At 37.9% G+C, this 19,832-nt stretch overlaps 1 protein-coding gene across 7 annotated transcripts in view; it reads right to left on the reverse strand.

The window, feature by feature from the left end:
• Positions 1-19,729, reverse strand: part of TYW5 (tRNA-yW synthesizing protein 5) — a 30,281-nt gene extending 10,552 nt beyond the window's left edge. For 2 of the 7 annotated variants that reach the window (XM_074009643.1, XM_005573855.3), the window contains exons 1-7: positions 19,630-19,729; positions 12,547-12,701; positions 8,027-8,096; positions 4,665-4,709; positions 3,507-3,644; positions 1,005-1,092; positions 525-641 (exon numbers count right to left, since the gene is read on the reverse strand). In XM_074009643.1, coding sequence (XP_073865744.1) covers positions 525-641; positions 1,005-1,092; positions 3,507-3,644; positions 4,665-4,709; positions 8,027-8,096; positions 12,547-12,701; positions 19,630-19,707 — 691 coding nt within the window. In that variant the 5' untranslated portion in view covers positions 19,708-19,729. Of the gene's footprint in view, positions 1-524; positions 642-1,004; positions 1,093-3,506; positions 3,645-4,664; positions 4,710-5,229; positions 5,297-8,026; positions 8,097-12,546; positions 12,702-19,376; positions 19,414-19,629 lie in introns of those variants that run through there. The other 5 variants (XM_005573854.5, XM_015432543.4, XM_065525841.2 and 2 more) reach the window with 5 other exon arrangements.
• Positions 19,730-19,832: the final 103 nt, after the last annotated feature.

Here is a 19,832-nt window from a genome sequence, read left to right on the forward strand (position 1 = left end):
TCAGGGTGGAGTATAGTGATTCCATGATGCCATGGCATCAACCTCCTCAACCTCAACCTCCTGGGCCCAAGAGATCCTTCTGCCTCAGCCTCCTGAGCAGCTGGGACTTACAGATGCACACCACCATGCCTGACTAAATTTATTTATTTATATTTGTAGAGACAGGGTCTCGCTATGTTGCCCATGCTGGTCTTGCACTTTTGGCCTCAAGCAATCCTCCCACCTTAGCCTCCCAAAGTTCAGGGTGGGAGGATTGCTTGAGGCCAAAAGTGCAAGACCTGTTAATTTATAGGCCAAAAGTGCAAGGACTGTTTTATAAGTTTGCCTAGGCCTGCTTTAAACACACACACACACACACACACACACACACACAGTTTTGTCAAAAAATCATCTCGTATAGGACCAGATACATATAACAAATATATGTTTGTACTAAAAAAAAAAAAAAAAAAAAATCACATGAAGGATGAGTGACAGAGTACACATTTTATAAATAGCACATTAGTGAGGTCTAGAAATCTTACCAGGAATGAATAATACATCACCAGCTTCAAGGGAACATTCATATCTTCTAGCCTTGGAAAAAAGTGGATATTTAGCCAAGTCTGGGTTATCTATATTCAGTACTTCTGATTTAGTACCTAAAAAATTCCAAAAAGGGATAATATAGATTCAGCAAAGTTAGCATTTTAAAAAAAGTAATCACAAATATAAATTTGAAAATTTATTCTTTTCTATCCAGTTACTTACTGTACCCACACTGTGAGAATTACTATGCTACTGACACCTAAGACAATTTTCAATGACTCACTCTTTAATTCTGATGACGATACCCATGTAATATAATTAAGATAATGTCAAATTTGAACCTGTTATTACATATATACACAAATACAATTACAATTAAGTCCTAAAGTGTTCTTTTCCTATAAGAATCAAGAGATTTCTCAAAAAGAGTAACTGAACAGACTTCAGAAATATAAACTTAAAGAAAAATCCCATACCTTTTAAATATAAATACTGGGCATCTCGAGGACTGAAGAGTACAACACGCTTTTTTCCTGTCACTTGTATTAACAAATTATCCATTACCTGAAGACCAATAAAAGCTTATGGGTAATCATTATCTAAAATTCAAATAAATAGAACCAATGGCATTCTAAACTTTAACTGCAAACCCGATCCTTTAATGAGACTTGACTTGTTTTACTTAACTCTTACAGTTACCTAACAATAAAAACATTTGTATTCTATAAACAACTGGGCCTTAAAGACATTTCTGGAGTACTGCCCTAAAATGGGAAGACTTGGCAAATTAGAAAATGTGGAGTCAGAAAACGATTTGCCTTTGCCTCACTATTAACTGACAGCATAGTTAAGCCTATTTAAGGCTCCCCTTGGTGAATATTTACTATCTGTTAAGCAATGCTATCAGCCCAAAATTAGACAACAGAGTAAAAGCACTTAGAAAAATCAGATGCTAGGAAAATACAAGGTACTGCTGCAACCACTGCTACACTCTTTACATATGTTCATCCATAATTTCATTACAGGTATCTTGATTTTCAAATTATTTCTATAGGAATATAATCTCACAGATTTTCTTTTTTTTCTTTTCTGCAAACAGTATGATTTATGACAGATTTTCTTAATATATTTATTATTGGAGCAATCTTTTCCCATGAATGTAATGGTATACTTTCTTGGTATAGATTGTGAAAAAATGTTAAAGGCAGAGCCACATAATTCTCAGCTAAGGATTTAAGATAAACACTAAGCAAGATATATTCATGATTTTTTACTTCTACCTAAGCATTCTTCCTTTTAGTACTAACCCTTTACTTAGCGTTCCTCTGACTTAATTTTATAATAAAACCTTTATATATTATATTCTACTATAATTTATGTAAAAGGATACTACTCAAAATTTAAAACATAATCATAGAGGCTGGGTGCGGTGGCTCACGCCTGTAATCCTAGTACTTTGGGAGGTCGAAGTGGGCGGATAACTTGAAGTCAGGAGTTCGAGACCAGCCTGGCCAACATCGCAAAACCCCATCTATACTAAAAATAAATAAAATTAGACGGGTGTGGTTGTGCATGCCTGTAATCCTAGCTATCCAGGTAGCTGAGATATGAGAATCGCTTGAACCTGCCAGGGACTGGTTGCAGTGAGCTGGGATCGTGCCACTGCGCTCCAGCCTGGGTGAAAGAGCAAGACTCTGTCTCAAAAAACAACAATCATCATCATCAGCAGCATCATCATCATCATAGAATATAGTTAAAATGTATTACCACATGATTTTCTCATATTATTCATATAAAACTGCAAAATATGCTAAGAGTTTATGTCTATTTCATTTAATTACAGATTTACTGACTATGGTAAAATCCTCCCAAGAGGGTCTCAACTTAATTATAAAACACATGTATAAAATGTTATAGTGTGATTTATAACTTAAAATTTTTTTTTCTTTGGAAACTTGTTAGATATTCCTTTACCTTCCTTAAGTTTCTCTACTTCCCAACACCAAACTATATACCATACTAGTATTTTTAATGTTTTTAAAATGCTTACAGATGTGTATATAAACTTAAGCAAACAAAATAACACCACAAATAATCAAGATCAAAATTTTTTTTTTTGAGACAGAATCTCACTCTGTCGCCCAGGCTGGAGTGCAATGGCGCCATCGGCTCACTGCAAGCTCCACCTCCTGGATTCACGCCATTCTCCTGCCTCAGCCCCCGGAGTAAGTGGGACCACAGATGCCCGCCACGACGCCCAGCTAATTTTTAAAATTTTTAGTAGAGACGGGGTTTCACCGTGTTAGCAGGATGGTCTTGATCTGACCTCGTAATCTGCCCGCCTTGGTCTCCCAAAGTGATGGAATTACAGGCATGAGCCACCGCGCCCGGCTGATCAATATCAATATTGTACACATTTTTGCTGCCCTACAAATACAGCAGATATTTGATATTCTCAAGGCATATATATATATATATATATATATATATATCCTAAGATCTTCAGACATCCCCAAATTCTTACAATTGGTAATGACTCAACAAGCTTCAGCCTTTTTCCTGAATAACATAACTCTGGATGACCCAGAGAGTTATGGATCTCTGGGTGGCCAGAGTCATGTGTATCATTTATACCTCCTCATATTACAAGCTTACCGCTTTTTCCAATAGTTTCCCCCATTATCTGGTGGCCATTTTTCACATGGAAAAAAAAATCACTTCATAAAACTTGGTATATATATGATGATGAATCAAGAATAGGACCACAGGGAAATACAAATGTGAGGAACCAATTATTTTGCCATTAGCAAAATAATTCATTCCTCTATCACTGTTATGCACAGCACCTATTTTCAAAAGTCATGTTTCAGTGAATTACACAGATCTTTAGGATAACCTATAGGAAGCTGAAACTGACTGTTAAATCTATAATGCAAAAGATCTATTGTAGCTTTAAATTTCTCATTTATGTAGCATACATCATAATGAGTCCATAGTTGTAATCCTGGTGAACTAATTCGAAAAACACTGGAAAAGAATTGTTCCTCTTTGAAGAATTCTGGAAACTTAATATCTTCTTTCAACAAAGGAAACTGCTTTCTGATATCTGCAACATCCTGCATTTACAGAAACATAAAAAGAAAACATCACATTAGACCCTATGATATTAAGGCAGACTGGGGCAAGCAAACTTTGTTCACTGCTTTAAAATACTATGATGTGACCATGTGCCAATACAGGATCTCTCTCTCTCTCTCTCCCCCGCAAGTAGATGAGATTATAGGCACCTCCTACCACACCCAGCTAATTTTTGTATTTTTAGTGGAAACAGGATTTCCCACGTTGGCCAGGCTGGTTTCGAACTCCTGACCCCAGGTGATCCACCCACCTCAGCCTCCCAAAAGGCTGGGATTACAGGCATGAGGCCGCCTTGCCTGGCCGATATATGATCTTTCAAATGAAAAAATACCAGGCTGTGTAACAAGATTGCAGATTTAATAGTATCACTACTGTTAAGCTCAATATGCTTCAATAATAGAAAGGTTCTTTCTACTTTAAGCAAGAATTACACAATTGTCATTCACTCTAATATTCAGGAGTCAACACCTTGAACTAACATTACTAGTCATCACCTACACAAAACCTGTGAATTCTACTGAGGGAGGGGACTAAAAGAGAGGGTAAACAACTAAATGGTGACATAAATGGAAAAAATAATCTTATTTGATCATTTTAGGGACTACTCCTTAATATGGCAGCCATACTAATTTGACTCTGAATACATGTTAAAACTTATAAACTTATACAATGAACTATTCAGGATTCTAATAATTATTTCAAATTAATATTTTATTAACTGAGTCGCCACATATAAAATACACAGTAGAAGAGATTTCTTATTATATAGAGATTAGATGACTATAAACACTAAGATTCTACAGGCCTACCTGAATACTAAGTAATCAATTTTTAATCATCTTACTTCTTATTCAGGGGCACAAAACACTGGGAAAAGAATGGAAAAGGACAGAACAGGGAATATGTCAGGCAGTAAGTATAAAAATTACAGTGTTGCCAGTTAACATATATACGACCATTTAGATTTTAGGGAACTGTTTTACATTTAGAATTCTTACCTTTCTAGGGTCTTCTCCAAGTGACCGTAAGTAGTATTTCTCATCCTTAAACATCCCAAAGAAAAATAACATCAGCAATATTTTACCTTTTTAAATGTAAAAATACTAGGATACGTACAGCTATCATGTATTCATAATAATTAAAAGTAAAAAAATAATTATGTACTGAGAACTATGAAAAAAAATAAAACACCTTCACTTCAAAAATATTAGGAAGTAAAGAAGGAAACAAGTCTTAAAATCTGACCCAGTTAAGTAGTTTTCTAAAAAATTCAATTATCGCTGGGCGCGAGGGGTCACAACTGTAATCCTAGCACTCTGGGAGGCCAGGGCAGGAAGATAGCTTAAGTCCAAGAGCTCAAGACCAGATTGGACATTGGAGTGAGACACCACCTACAAAAAAATACAAAAAATTAGCTGGGCATGGTGGTGCGTGCCTGTAGTCCCAGCTACTTGGGAGGCTGAGGCTGCAGTGAGCTATGATCATGATACTACACTCCAGCTTGGCTGACAGAGCAAGACCTTGTTTCAAAAAAGAAAAAAAAAAAAACTTCAATTTTCTTACCCTTTCTACTAATGCTCTCTGGTGGCCATATGAAGAAATGTCTTTAATATGTTGCTCATGATAGTGACTGGATCCAAAAAACAATAAGGAGAATAAATTCCAAAGGCAACATATACATACCATCTCTAAAGCTACAATGATTTAGTCTTTACATTCCAAATTATTTAGACTCTTATTTTAATAGTGTCTTAATACTTAGTAAATATAATACAAATGTACAGTAACAGATACCTTATGCTTTTAATAATATATTTTTTTAAACTTGAGAACGCTGCATTTTATCAAGCTAAGCCTATCCCTGCCTATCAATTCTCAAGCCAAATGCTTAAGATTCAGCTCTTGTATGAATTAGAAAAATATAATTTTATTGTAGTAAACTTAAACTGATCGTTTAAAAAAAATCATGATTTAATTTTTTTTAATTAATTGTTTTGAGACAGGGTCTCATTCTGTCACCCAGGCTGGAGTGCGGTGATGCGATCACACCCACTGCAGCCTCAACCTCCTGGGCTCAGGCAATCCTCCTGCCTCAGCCTCCCAAGTAGCTGGGACGTTCAGCTAATTATTTTTACTATTTGTAGAGAAGGAGACTCGCTATGTTGTCCAGGTTGATCTCGAACTCCTAGACTCAAGTGATCCTCCTTCCTTGGCCTCCCAGAGTGCTGGGATTATAAGCATGCGCCACTGTGCGTGGCCAAAAATTATTATTTATCCTTCACCAAGTACCTAAATAGAGAACTGTTTGAATTATAAAACATTCACTGTTAAGAGAAGTGAGATATACCAAGTCAAGCACTTGGACAATCTAAACTCAGAATTCTGCCTCTTTCACCCAACACTGAGCATTATAAACTTCAAAAGAGCTTCATATTTATCTTAAGACATAAATTGATGATTGAGGTTTTAATTGAACTCTCAGTGTTTTCTATTTTTAGCTAGCACTACATCACATAGATTCTATAAATTACTGGCTAATAGGTTTCAAAATATGTTCTTCAAAATTCTAAGGGTTTTCTACTAGTTCTAACATTTCAAGATTTAAAAAATAAAATTAATGCAGCAGACACAGAAGTGCATTGCTCAGAAATTCCTTCAGGAAAGAACTCACTGCTTAACTGCAAGGAGTGTGATTAGCTTAGAGCTACCAGCTGTTAACTTCTTCAGGTCCACTTCAGGATTGGAACCTAGGTCATGCTCTTCTTGGGGTAGTCCCAACCAGTGACTTAAGCTGTTAAAAGACCTAGACACTGCCACCCAATGCAGGACTTTTCTCACAGGCAGTCTGCTCAGGAGTTCCAATGAGCCGTCAGAGACTGTCAGATCTGTATAGCTCATGGCTTCCCCTTATCCAATCCTGCTTCCTCCCATTTCCTTTCACAGGTATTTCTCCTACTTAAAAAGCCTTTTGCACTCCTAATTCCATCTCAGCATCTGTGTCCTAGAGGACCAAACTGACAGTTCATGTTGATCTTGTTTACATACTTTCCATGATTTTTAGACTTTAATCTTTTACCATGTGTCTATTTCTTTTACTTCACATTTCATGGCTATTTAAATCTATACCACTGATTACCCTTAGACAGGAAAGTACCAAAGGGCAACTGAATATACATGTTCAAAGCATGGCTATAAAGTTATAAAACAGTTCTCAGGTGTAGCTAATGGAATCAATTTTAAAAAGACATTTTGGTTATACTACAGAATCACAGACCTACAGAGTTTGTGGGGATTGCAGCGGTAATCTAGTGTAACTATTACCTGACAAGAGGACTGTAAAAATGCAACACCTTTTGGAACCAAACTGCCCAGCCCAGCTGGCTCAAATGCAGAAAACAGGTTTATTCAAAGCTTAAAAAGCAATTTGTTTTTAAAATGTGCTTTTGAATAACACAGTGAATTTTTTGTGTGTGTGTGAGACAATTAACGCTCTTGTTGCCCAGACTGGAGTGCAATGGCACGATCTAGCTCACCACAACCTCTGCCACCCGGGTTCAAGCGATTCACCTGCCTCAGTCTCCCAAGTAGCTGGGATTACAGGCATGCACCATCACGCCCAGCTAATTTTGTATTTTTAGTAGAGACGGGGTTTCTCCACGTTTGTCAGGCTGGTCTCGAACTCCTGATCTCAGGTGATCCACCCGCCTTGGTCTCCCAAAGTGCTAGGATTACAGGCGTGAGCCACTGTGCCTGGCCAACACAGGAAATTTTTAAAAACATATTTATATACAAGGCCTTGATGCCTTATCTCAAGGTATTTAAATTGAATTATTTAAAGCTAGACTATAATTAAGTAGAATTCTTCCGCATTTAATCCTGAACAAATATTATAGCAAATATACACAAAAGAAATCACATTGATAATAAGAATACAGAAACAGTCTAATAGTCAATAGATACGAAAATGAAGTTTTCCATTAGCATTTGAAGTTGACATATCAGACCAAAGCATTTTAAAAGGATGTAACATTAATAGCTAACATTTAATGAGTAATTTCCACACATCAGGCACTGCTAAGTATTTTACTGATTTTATTTAGTTAATCCTCACAAACACTTTATAAAATAGGTACTATTATTTCCCCCATTTCACAGATGAGTATACTGAAGTACAGAAAAATAATTTGGCCAAAGTTTGAGAGCTAATAAATAGCAGAGCTACAGTCTATGATGCATCCAACCAAATCTTACGAATGTCTATCAGAGAAGGCTATAGCTCTTGTATACTATTCCTTCATAAGGAAATCCATTTAGTATATAGATATTAATGCCTAATTTTAAAAATGTTAAAAGCAATTACCTCTGAAACAAAGAATTCTTTATGCTTCTCTTCAGCTGCCCTCTGGACCAACTGGTCAAAAGGTAAAGTTCTGAAATAAACACAAAAGAATTCTTGGACTTAATAATAACAGATCAACTAGTAAGAATCTAATGACTATACATAAAGGCTTGTTGGAGTTGGATATAATTTCCTGTTTTATAATATCTGTAATTTTTATTATAACCTATTACATGAAATTCTAACTTTTCAAAACTTATTGAGCAGTATGTTTACTTGACCTAAGTTGTCTGAAATTTTGGAATTAAAGATTTCAAAATCTATGGTACAGATGGATCCTTCCATAGGTCAATATTCTATTCCAAGTTATGACAGAAAAATGTTTCTATGGTATCTGATGACCTTTGTAAATATACAGACTTTCAGGTTCTGATTGCTACTTATTTTTAAGTGTCATGGCAAAACAAATCTTGTGAAAAGTGGGGCAAACTACTAGTGTTACTTTGGAAGAGACAGTACACAAATGGTCCCATGAAGATAACCACCCCCCATATTCCTGCCTGTTGGCATATCACAGAACTCAGAAGCCAGTAACACTGCTCTCATCCTGCTGCACCACCCTCTATCATTTTAAGGCTTCTGAGGAATAGTTCAAAGAGAATTCCAGTGAAGTGACCAATTTTTATTCTTCAAAATTTCTGCCCAAATGCCTGTCTCCTTCCATCCTGATGAACAGGGCTGAACACTGTGGAACCAAAATTTGTTTCCTTTACATCACACTCTTGAGCCAGAAGGATATTCTTACTCTAGATTGCATCTATCCCTTTACTCTCTAGAATCAAAAGTATTGCCCTGTAAATGAAGATGATATGGTATAGGTAACAAGACAATGAGTCCTCAAAAGCCTCTCCTCTGCTACCCCCACTACACTCCTGCCTCCAAACTTGTGATTAAAAGCTGTAATCTTTTCAGTCTTACTACCAAATATCTTCCCACTTGAACTCTGTACTGAGAAAGTTGAAAGAAAAGGTTGAATACTTTCTCCTTCTCTATGAGAAGATGACCTTGGGCCAGCTTACTTTCTCCTTGCACTGTTTTCCCAGAAACATACTGGGTAAACACAAACACGGTGTGAACCCATGAATTACGTTGAATACAAAAAAATTAAAGATAAATGTAGAATGTCAGTTGTCATATCGGGTAACACTGTTTATTGTAAAAATAATCCGATAGATGAATTATGTTTGCACTAGGTGGCCTAAAAATGGACTACAAATACTTGTTCAGAAGCAGATGATTTGGCTTTCCTATGTGTAGTGCAACTCTCCTGAGTATGGTCCTTGGAGGAAAGCAGAAGCTAAGTTCATGGGGTGTTTCAAGCTACTGGTTTCTATGGACCGTATGTTTTACCTAAGCTCAGCTGTTTCTATACTACCTCCATTGTCTCATTCCCTTACAACTAAGCTGTAACTTGATGAGTCAAAAAACAGTCCCTGGATTTGTATAAAGACTCCACTGATACTATCCTGCTAGAATGCCGTTTCCTGCCTTATATCCTCCTGCAGAAAGGTAAGGGAATCTGAAGCCAGGTTATGGATTGGTGGATGCTCTGTATGTCAATCTGAACTTGAGGCCACTGCTGGTAATTATGTAGAGTGAGCACTGCAGGAGAGAAAAGAGGGATCTGCCATCTACTTAGACCAATGCAGAGTACTATTTCTTTGACTATAAATAGTGTCTGACTAATATCAACAAATTTACTTGGCATTCTCCTACTCAATGTTTCCCATTTCTGACCTCACCATATACCCTTCATTCTTTCTTGCTTTCATTCTTCAAAGCATCTTTGTCTGGGCCAGTGGGGAAGTTTATCTGGACCATAGCTACTACTATAATTGCTGCATTTACCCAGGCTTAGCTTTCTTACTAGGGAGAACAAAAAAGTGTTTCAAGACTTTTAGAAAAACAGAGCAGAATAGTGACCCTGAAAGAGCAGACAGAGTAGCTCAGCCCAGAGAAGCAGAACTGGGATGCCACCAGCAACCTTCTCTCCTAGGTAATGGTACCTGTCATAGCTTCTACTAAGCCCAGATGGGGGAGAAATTAGGTATGTAAATTGGGAAGTTCTTTGGCTTTTTAAAAATCTATCCTATCCATGCTTCAAAAAGAAGGGCATTGGTTATTAAACTGCCATTTGTCTGGACTGGCAGCACCAGTAAGGAAGGTAATGTCAAAGAAGGCTTAATCATGGGCTCCGTGGAGTCAGGGAAATTAAACACCTTGGGTTCTGTCACTTCAAGCTATGTGATCCTGGAGAAGTTACTTAATATTTTTAACCTCTCTTTCCTCATCTGTGAAATTATTATTAAAAATATCTGCCTCACAGATTGTTCTGCAGTTGAAATGAGTAATATAACCTAGATGGCTTGGCACAGTACCTGGAATATAATAAGTGCTCAGCAAAGGACAGATGGTGGGGTTAACAACAATGACAACGTACCCTTCTGCAGCATGCAAGTAGTCATCAACACTTTAAAAAAGAAGAAAAAAGCCCTTCACTGTCTTGTTCCCCGTTTGGAAAAGGCTGCTTTATAAAATCAAGATCAGAACTGATGAGAGTACAATAAACAAGAGCAAGATGATGACAGGAATTACAGGATGTGACAGGAAGATGTGGCAAACCTTACATGATGAGACTTTTTTAAAAAAAAATCTATGATCAGAAGAATGCCAACAATATCCTTTGACCACACAAGGTTCTTTTGTCCATACTCTCCTGACTCTGAACAATGAGCGCTACCAAGAAGAAAGAAGTAAAAGTTCATACTTGTTAATGTATCACTCTTCCAAAGTTTGATAAAGCATAAAAGCAACCTCAATTTCAAGTGATAATAATAATATATATGTGTGTGCAGGGTTTCTTACTTTCTAGTCTCTCTTTGGCCTGGTTGCATTCCTTCTTTCCTACTGCCTGGTAAATGCTAAAAATGACTAAACCTATTTTTTTTTGTTGCACTAAAAAAATAATCTTGCAACTTTTTAGTAGCTCTAGTGAAAGGCTTGGCGGAAGCTGCGATAGGAACTATTACATAATGTATGTGCTTCAAAAACAAGTTTTGAAAAGTTTAAAAAGACATGACAAAACATCAAGGCAATTCAAGATGAAGTTTCAGTACTCATTTGTTATGGCATTGGACTCCCTGGAAAATAAACATCATTAACTGCTGGCTGAAAAACACTCATCGTTCTGGCATTTTTAATTTGATAAAAAATGAAAAGTTCCTACACTTGGAAAAACTTAAGGCAATTAAATTCAATTCATGGACTATTAATAACTAAAACCATTATGGTGACTATTCAAAGGATTAAAAACTGAGCAATGCTTTGGCAGCTGCTATATGAACTTGGAAAACTAATGAGAAAGGAATGGCTGTGGACATTAGAAGCTCTGTTTAACTCATCTCTAAATTGAAGTCTTGTGAACTACATGGTTTTTCAATAGACTGAATTTGCTGGGAACTTCACATGCTCAGAGTTTGAAAGCTGTTTGTTTTTAATTTAACAATTTAAATGAAACTCATGGGAATAAATAGCAAATGAAATCTGTAAGATGACAGCATTTAAAACTTTCATCTTTAGACAATCAGCAGCTTTTGACTATTTCTTATTTACTTTTAAGAAATTCCACAGCATAAAATGACAATCATGGGAGAAATTAAAGGTACTTAAGACTATTTTATCAAAAGGGAAAATTAAGTATGATTTTTAAAAGTTATCTAAGATGATGAAATATTATACCAAACATAGCTTGTCCTGGTTGTCTGGAGAGGACAGAAAAAGAAAACACGAGCCTTTTAGAATTTCCTATTCTATATAACAGTTACTAATGTGATAGGATCAACTAATTAATCAAGCATTGAATGAGTACGGCACATCCAACTTCGTATGAAATCTAACCCTAGTTACAGAAATTTTCTCTTCCTTCCATGACTCCAGAAGGTATTGGGTATATACCCTATTTAAAAAATTGTTGGCCAGGCATGGTGGCTCATGCCTGTAATCCCAGCACTTTGGGAGGCTGAGGCAGGTGGATGCCTTGAGGCCAAGAGTTTGAGACCAGCCCAGCCAACATGGTGAAACCCTGTCTCTACTAAAAATACAAAAGTCAGCTGGGCATAGTGGCACGTGCCTGTAATCCCAGCTACTCGGGAGGCTGAGGCAGGAGTATCACTTGAACCCGAGAGGCAGAGGTTGCAGTGAGCCGAAATCACGCACCTGCACTCCAGCCTGGGTGGCCCAGTAAAACTCTGTCTCAAAAAAAAATAAAAAATAAAATAAAAAATTGTCATTGTATAATTATGTAAACTCAGAATTCTTGTCTTTTAAAAACCACTCTTTAAAAATCAGTAAGCTATTCCATGATTACATCAAACCAGCCAAAAGATGAAATGCCATATGGTCTTTGTATAATAATGCAAAAATATTTTAAAAGTTTTAAAAAAGTTATTTGTATCCCCAGAGTAAACCTCAGAAGAAAATACCTATATACAAAGTTCTTACTAATGAAGTCCATCTGTGCAACTGCAGCAACATGAATCTTTACTTCTTTCTTCCCTCCAACTTGGCTTAGGTAATCCACTGTCCATTTGCTTGTACATGGCCCCAAATCAATCCCTTCCAACACAAGAGGTTTTCTCTGTAAGTGGGGAAAGAAGTACAACAACAAAATTCATGAAAACCAACGACACATCAAGAGCTGTATTTGGCAACAGGAAGACAAAAAACAAGTAAGATCTGACTCTTGCTCCCAAGATGCTCGACCTCAAAGCTTTTGACAGTTCATGTTGTCACTAAAACAAGAAGAGGGGCCATGTGAAATACCTAGAACAAAATTTTAAGATTAGAAAAACAAAACAAAACTGCAAGACCATCAATATATAATGACTAAAATTTGTACTTTATAGTCAAATATTTTTGTAACTTTTAATTTCGATGTCATTTCAAACTTATAAAAAAGTTTTAAGAACACTACAAAGAAGTTCCGTAAACGCTTTACCCCAATTCACCAACTGTTAACATTTTGCACATTTGCTTTATGATTTGTTCTTACTGTCAATAAAAGGACATTATCATTAATTGAAATTAAATTAAGCATAATTTAATTTTTCTGGAACCATTTCAAGGTTAAATTGCTGACACCATGGTCCTTATCTCTAAAAACTTAAGTATATTTTCTGAGAACAAAGACATTCTCTTATATAACCACAGAATAATTACCAAAATTATATTTAACATTGACGTAGGCTGGGCGCAGTAGCTCACGCCTATAATCCCAACACTTTGGGAGGCCGAGGGTGGACTGCTTGAGGTCAGGAGTTTGAGACCAGCCTGGGCAACATGGTGAAATCCCATCTCTACTAAAAATAAAAATTTAAAAAAAAAAAAAATTGAAGTGTGGTGCATGTCTGTAATCCCAGCTACTCGGGAGGCTGATGTGGAAGAATTGCTTGAACCTAGGAGACAGAGGTTGCAGTGAGCTGAGATCGTGCCATTGCACTCCAGCCTGGGCAACAGAGTGAAACTCCGTCACACACAAAAAAACAAAAAACAAAACACTGACATAATACTATTATCTAATCTACAGTCCATATTCAAATTTTGCTAATTGTCCCAATGATTTCCTTTAGCATTTTTTCCTAACCCAGAATTCAATCTGAGATGTCACACTGCATTCAGTTGCTATGTCTCTTTTAATCTGAAATGTTTAATCATCAGCCTCTTTATCTTCTATGACCTTGACATTTTGGAAGAGTATAGGCCAGCTATTTTTAGAAAACCCTTCAATTTGGGTTTATCTCAAGTTTCTTCGTAATTAGACTCAAGTTACACATTTTGGAAAAGGAATGTGCCACAAAAGGAATGGTGTAGCCTTCTCAGCATGCCACATCAGGTAGCACACGATGTTTTGCTACGATGAGTACAAAAAACAGTGATTTTTCTAAACTCCATCATTTCTTCTACATTTATTAGTTGGCATACTAATATCGAAATGAGCTCTAACTTCTCCACTGAATTATTTTATTCACTGGGTAATAATCTAGTGGTATAATTTTGACACCCAAATTATCCCAGATTTGGCCAGTAAGCCCCTTCAAGATGCCTCTTGTGACTTTTTAACCGGGGCACTTCCTTACATTATGGCAAAACAACATGACCCAACATCTTTGATACTTTCTCTGCTCAGCCTTGTGATCAGTCATTTCTTAAAGTAGCTCTGGTTTCTTCTGAGTGGACAGAGCTAGGATATATGTGAGGGTCTATGTATATCCCACAAATAGATCTACACGTATACCCCATATATGCATATACCTATTCTGTTCAGCTCTCTCTCCATATATGTCCATATATATAATACATGCACACACACATTTACCTAACAGGTGTACGTATGAGCCATAAACATTTCAAGGTTCATTATAATCTACTGAATTTGTAACTCCGATTTTCAGCCGTGGGAAACCTAATTCCCATTATCCTCAATGTTTAATGACTTGCAAAATCCCAGAATTCACAGGAAGTAAAGAATTCACAGAATTTGCTTTTGCCACTGTTAGGTCACACCACTGTAAAAAACATGTCTACAACAGGTCCTCAAGTAAAGTTATAACACAGACAAGGAAAAAAAGAAAATCAATTCCTAGCCAGGGCCCCTGTCTGAGTAGAGTTTTTGCACTGTCCTCACATCTCTGTGGGTCTTCCCTGGGTACTCTGGTTTCCTCCCACAACCCAAAGATGTGCACATTAGGTTCACTGGCATGTCTAAATAGTCCCAGCATGAATGAGTGCACGTGGGTGTGTGTGTGCGCACGTGTATGTGTGTGTGTGCCCTGAGATGACATGGTATCTTGTCCAGGGTTGGTTCCTACCTTGTGCCCTGAGCTGCCAGGATAAACTCTGGCCACCTGTGACCCTGAACTGGAATAAGCAGGTTGGAAAATGAAGGAAGAAGTGAATACAAAGTATGTAAAACAAAAATTTGTAAAGCATATGATAATCATTCAAGTGCACAATAAACAAGTCAGTATGAAAGCACTCAGTGAACCTGCCATACTTGTTTTGAACTGTTCAGTGGTAGGAGGTGCTCCTTACAATTTTCCATTTGTAAACATTTATTCCTTGATTTAACCCACCACTACTATGACCACTGTCACATAACAATTCACCAAAAATTGAGTAATTATTTATTTTTATTAATCCTTCTTAAATGTTCATGTAGCTCACATTTACTTCGATGTTTAAGATTAGAAATGTTTTGGGTCTTTATTTACAAGTTTGGTGATGTTTTTGTGACCAGAAATATGCCACTGGAACTTATATCTTGTTTCTATCAATTAGCCTGTGGTAAAACTGGTTTCATTATAGGTCATTTCCCTTAAAGCTGCAGCTTCCAAGAACCTACTGAAAACGTTAAATGAGGACTTTACTGTACTAACTAGAATTCAGTTTGTTTTCAGTTCTTTCTGTCTTAGATTGAGGACATATAATTAAAGTATTGTGTTTAAAAAAAGTGACTTGGGTAACTTCTCCCTCTCCCACTTAAATAGGTTCATGTGTTACTTTTTATATTCTATATTAGGGTGTTTTAAAAAATAACTTTTCCATCCTTGTTGATTTTATTATTATGACTTTAGAATGTAAAACATTAACGTGATTACCCAAATCAAAACTATATAAAAGTCACCCCATCCACATTCTTCCATCTCATACTCACACATCCCCTATGGTTATTAACCATCTCATTAATTTTTGGCTTATCATTCCTTTATTTCTTTTTTGCAAAGTGATTAAAAACATGTATTTCATTATCTCTTCCCTTTTTTACATAGATAGTAGCTTACTATATATTTTCTTTCGTTATGTGCTTTTTAAAAACTTCATAAATATATCCTAGAAATCACCACTATCAGTTCAGATATCGCCTTTATTCTTTTTTACATCTTAGTATACCTCAGTGTAAATGGGCCATAATTTATTCAACTATTCTTGCCTGCATAGGCATTTAGGTTATTTCCAATAATTTGCAAGTGCAGTAACACTATGTAAATATTTACATATTTTTGGAGCTATATCTCCAGAATAAATTCCTAAATGAGGAATTACTGGGTCATAAAGTAAACATAGTTAGACATGCCAAAAGAGTTGTACCATTTGATATAAAATTTGACTGTGTCAGTTTCTTCACGGCCTCACCAAGAGTATTACCAGAGCTTTTCAAATTTTTGCCAATATGATACGAGAGAAGTTGTATCTCAGTGTAGCTTTATTTCTCTTAAGAGTAAACTTAAACATCCTAGTTTAAAGGCCATTTTAATGTTGTTTTTTCCCCCTCTATCATTGCTCATTTTTCTACCAGATTTTCAGCCTTTTACCCCCTTTTAAAAGTTCTTTCCATACAAGGGTTTTTACTGTCCTTTATATGAGATAAATGTTGCAAATATTTTCTCCCACTTTGTATTTGTCTTTCAAATTTGCTTATAGTGTTTCTGGCAAACAAATGTTTCATGTAGTCAAATTTTAATCTAATATTATACCTGAATTTTGAGTCATAGCTAGAAATGCCGTCCATACACCTAGATTATAGAGGAATTTACCCTTATTTTCTTCTAGCACTTGTGTAGCTTCATTTTTTTTGTATTGCCAAGTATACTCACAACTTGTGTAGTTTCATTTCTTTACATTTTTCTGATCCACTTGGAGTTTATTCTTGTGTACAGTGTGAGATATAAACTGAATTTTATCACTTTCTAAGTGAAACTCCTCTGTATAACACCATAATGGTGGATTCATTTCATTATAAATTTGCCCAAACCCATAAAATGTACAATATCAATAGTATGCCTTAATATAAACTATGAATTTTGGGTGAAAATGATGTGCCAGGCCGGGTGCGGTGGCTCTCGCCTGTAATCCCAGCACTTTGGGAGGCTGAGATGGGCGCATCACCTGAGGTCAGGAGTTCGAGACCAGCCTGGCCAACATGGCAAAACCCCGTCTCTACTAAAAAATACAAAAATTAGCCGGCCGTGGTGGCGGGTGCCTGTAGTTCTGGCTACTCAGGAGGCTGAGGCAGGAGAATCGCTTCAACCCTGAAGGCGGAGGTTACAGTGAGCTGAGATTGTGCCACTGTACTCCAGTCTGGGCGATAAGAGCAAAACTCCGTTTCAAAAAAAGAAAAGAAGAAAGAAAAAGAAAATGATGTGCCAATGTAGGTTTATCAATTGCAACAAATACACCACTCTAATGAGGGGATGTATCATGGAGGAGGCTATCCATGTGTCAGCACGGGAAGGATATGAGAAATCTCTGTACCTGTGGTCTATTGTGCTGTGAACCTAAAAAGGCTCTAAAAAACAGTCTATTTTTTAAAAAGTCATTTTTTGCCCTATTGATTTTTGAAATGTCATGTTTATTATACACTAAATTTCCATAGAAATAGATATTTCTGCACTTTCTATTCTAGTCCCTTGGTCTATCTATTCATGTACCTGTACAATGTACAGTGTTAATTATGGAGTTATTAGAAAATATTTAACAAAAACTCATAGGACTATGCTCCCTCATACTTTTTAGTGTTTCCAGATAGAAAGGTCTTTTTTTCCAATTTTGTTATGAATTTCTAGTTTTACTGCCCTATGGCCAAAGAAAGTTGTTTGTAATTTTCAACTCTTTAAAATGTAATGATGCTTTGTGATATGTCTTGTCTGAAGAGATTAAATTACAAAATACCTTTTACTATGCATCTTACAAAGCACTTCCACATACATTAATCTTCACAACACTGCCCTTAAGGCAACTAATGTCTAGCACATTCTGAGATGGGGGGGTCTAGGGACAGGAAGAAAAAGAACATCCCATGTAGTACAAGTCTCCCAACTAATAAAGGCTTGAATCCCCTCCCGTAGGTTGCTATCAAAAGAAAAACTTTATTCCTCCCACGTCCCCCAAACCCCTTCTTTTTTTTTTTTTTTAAACTAGGGTCTCACCCTCTCGCCCATGCTGGAGTGCAGTGGCAGGATCATGGATCTCTGCAGCCTCGACCTCCTGGGGTCAAGCAGATCCTCCGACCTCAGCCTCCAGAGTAGCTGGGAATACAGGCGTGTGCCACCACGCCCGGCTAATTTTTGTATTTTTTGTACAGATGGGGTTTCACCATATTGGCCAGGCTGGTCTTGAACTCCTGACCTCAAGTGATCCACCGACCTGGGCCTCCCAAAATGTTAGGATTACAGGCATTAGCCACCGTGCCTTGTCCATCCCTGATTTTTGTAACACTCAGAACTGTAGTGTTTATTTTTTTTGAGACTGAGTTTCGCTCTTGCTGCCCAGGCTGAAATGCAGTGGCGCGATCTCGGCTCACTGCAACCTCCGCTTCCCGGGTTCCCCAGGCGATGCTCCTGCCTCAGCCTCCTGAGTAGCTGAGATTACAGGTATGTGCCACCACCATGCCCGGCTAATTCTGTATTTTTAGTAGACACGGGATTTCTACTGGCTGGACTCTAACTCCTGACCTCAGGTGATCCGCCCACCTCGGCCTCCCAAAGTGCTGGGATTACAGGCATGAGCCATCGTGCCCGGCCCCAGAACTGTAGTTCTATGTCCACCCTTAGAAGTGTAAATATCAGGTAAGAAAATTGCTGAGGTTTTTTTTGTTTTTTTTGTTTTTTTTTTTTTTTTTTAGTGAGACGGAGTCTCACTCTGTTGCCCAGGCTGGAGTGCAGTGGCCGGATCTCAGCTCACTGCAAACTCCGCCTCCCAGGTTTATGCCATTCTCCTGCCTCAGTCTCCCTAGCAGCTGGGACTACAGGCGCCCGCCACCTCGCCCGGCTAGTTTTTTGTATTTTTTAGTAGAGACGGGGTTTCACCGGGTTAGCCAGGATGGTCTCGATCTCCTGACCTCATGATCCGCCCGTCTCGGCCTCTCAAAGTGCTGGGATTACAGGCTTGAGCCACTGCGCCCGGCTTGCTGAGTATTTTTCCTACCATAAACTGACTGTAATCCTGTAGATTTTTTCCTTTTAACACCTTCTGTTTTTCTTAGGTCTGGACTCCCTTGTAAAGCACTGCAAGTAAAAGCACTTTTTGTTCCCCTAATATTTCTCTGAGTTTTAAAGACCTAAGGTTCTAACTACAGGTATAAAAGACTCCAATGTCGGAACTAGAACCTAAGTAAGTTAGAATTCAAGACAAGTAGGAATTTCCCGGGGGAATCCCATTGCTTTCCTTTTTGGCTCAGTGGAGTGAAAAGTTGTGCCTTCAAACCCATTAATTCGGAATAGACTGACAGATGCGGAGTAGAGTTTAGGCAAAATACCTCTCGCACTCAGCTCTCCGCCATCATCTTGCACCCTAGAAACACGGGACTTTCTCCGGAAATTTCAATAGAGGAGCCAGTCGGCGTCCCACGTGCACCTTTCCCTTGGCCTAAGGGCCAACCAGTCATCTGCTGCCGTCCTGCGCCTCTTTTCCACACCCTGGGTCTCTAAAAACCAGTTCCCCGTCGTCCAAATGGTGAAGACGCGTCTCCCGCTGGTTTCCCGGGGTTCTGCCCCGCGCAAGAGACTCACCTGTGGGTAGAAGTGCTGCATGAACTGCTCCCGAGAAACGCCCTCCAGCCGGGTTACCGGGAAGTGCTGTCCGGCCATGGTTGCTCACGCCTGCCCTCTTACAGGTCCTCGCAACTTCGGCTCTAAAGCGTTCCTCAGCGCCATCCGCCCGGAAACACGAGCGACAGAGAAAAGGTCCGCGAGGCCGGCGGACTCCAGAGAGG

The sequence above is a fragment of the Macaca fascicularis genome, chromosome 12 (genome assembly GCF_037993035.2).
Source record: "Macaca fascicularis isolate 582-1 chromosome 12, T2T-MFA8v1.1".
Lineage (NCBI taxonomy): Eukaryota > Metazoa > Chordata > Mammalia > Primates > Cercopithecidae > Macaca > Macaca fascicularis.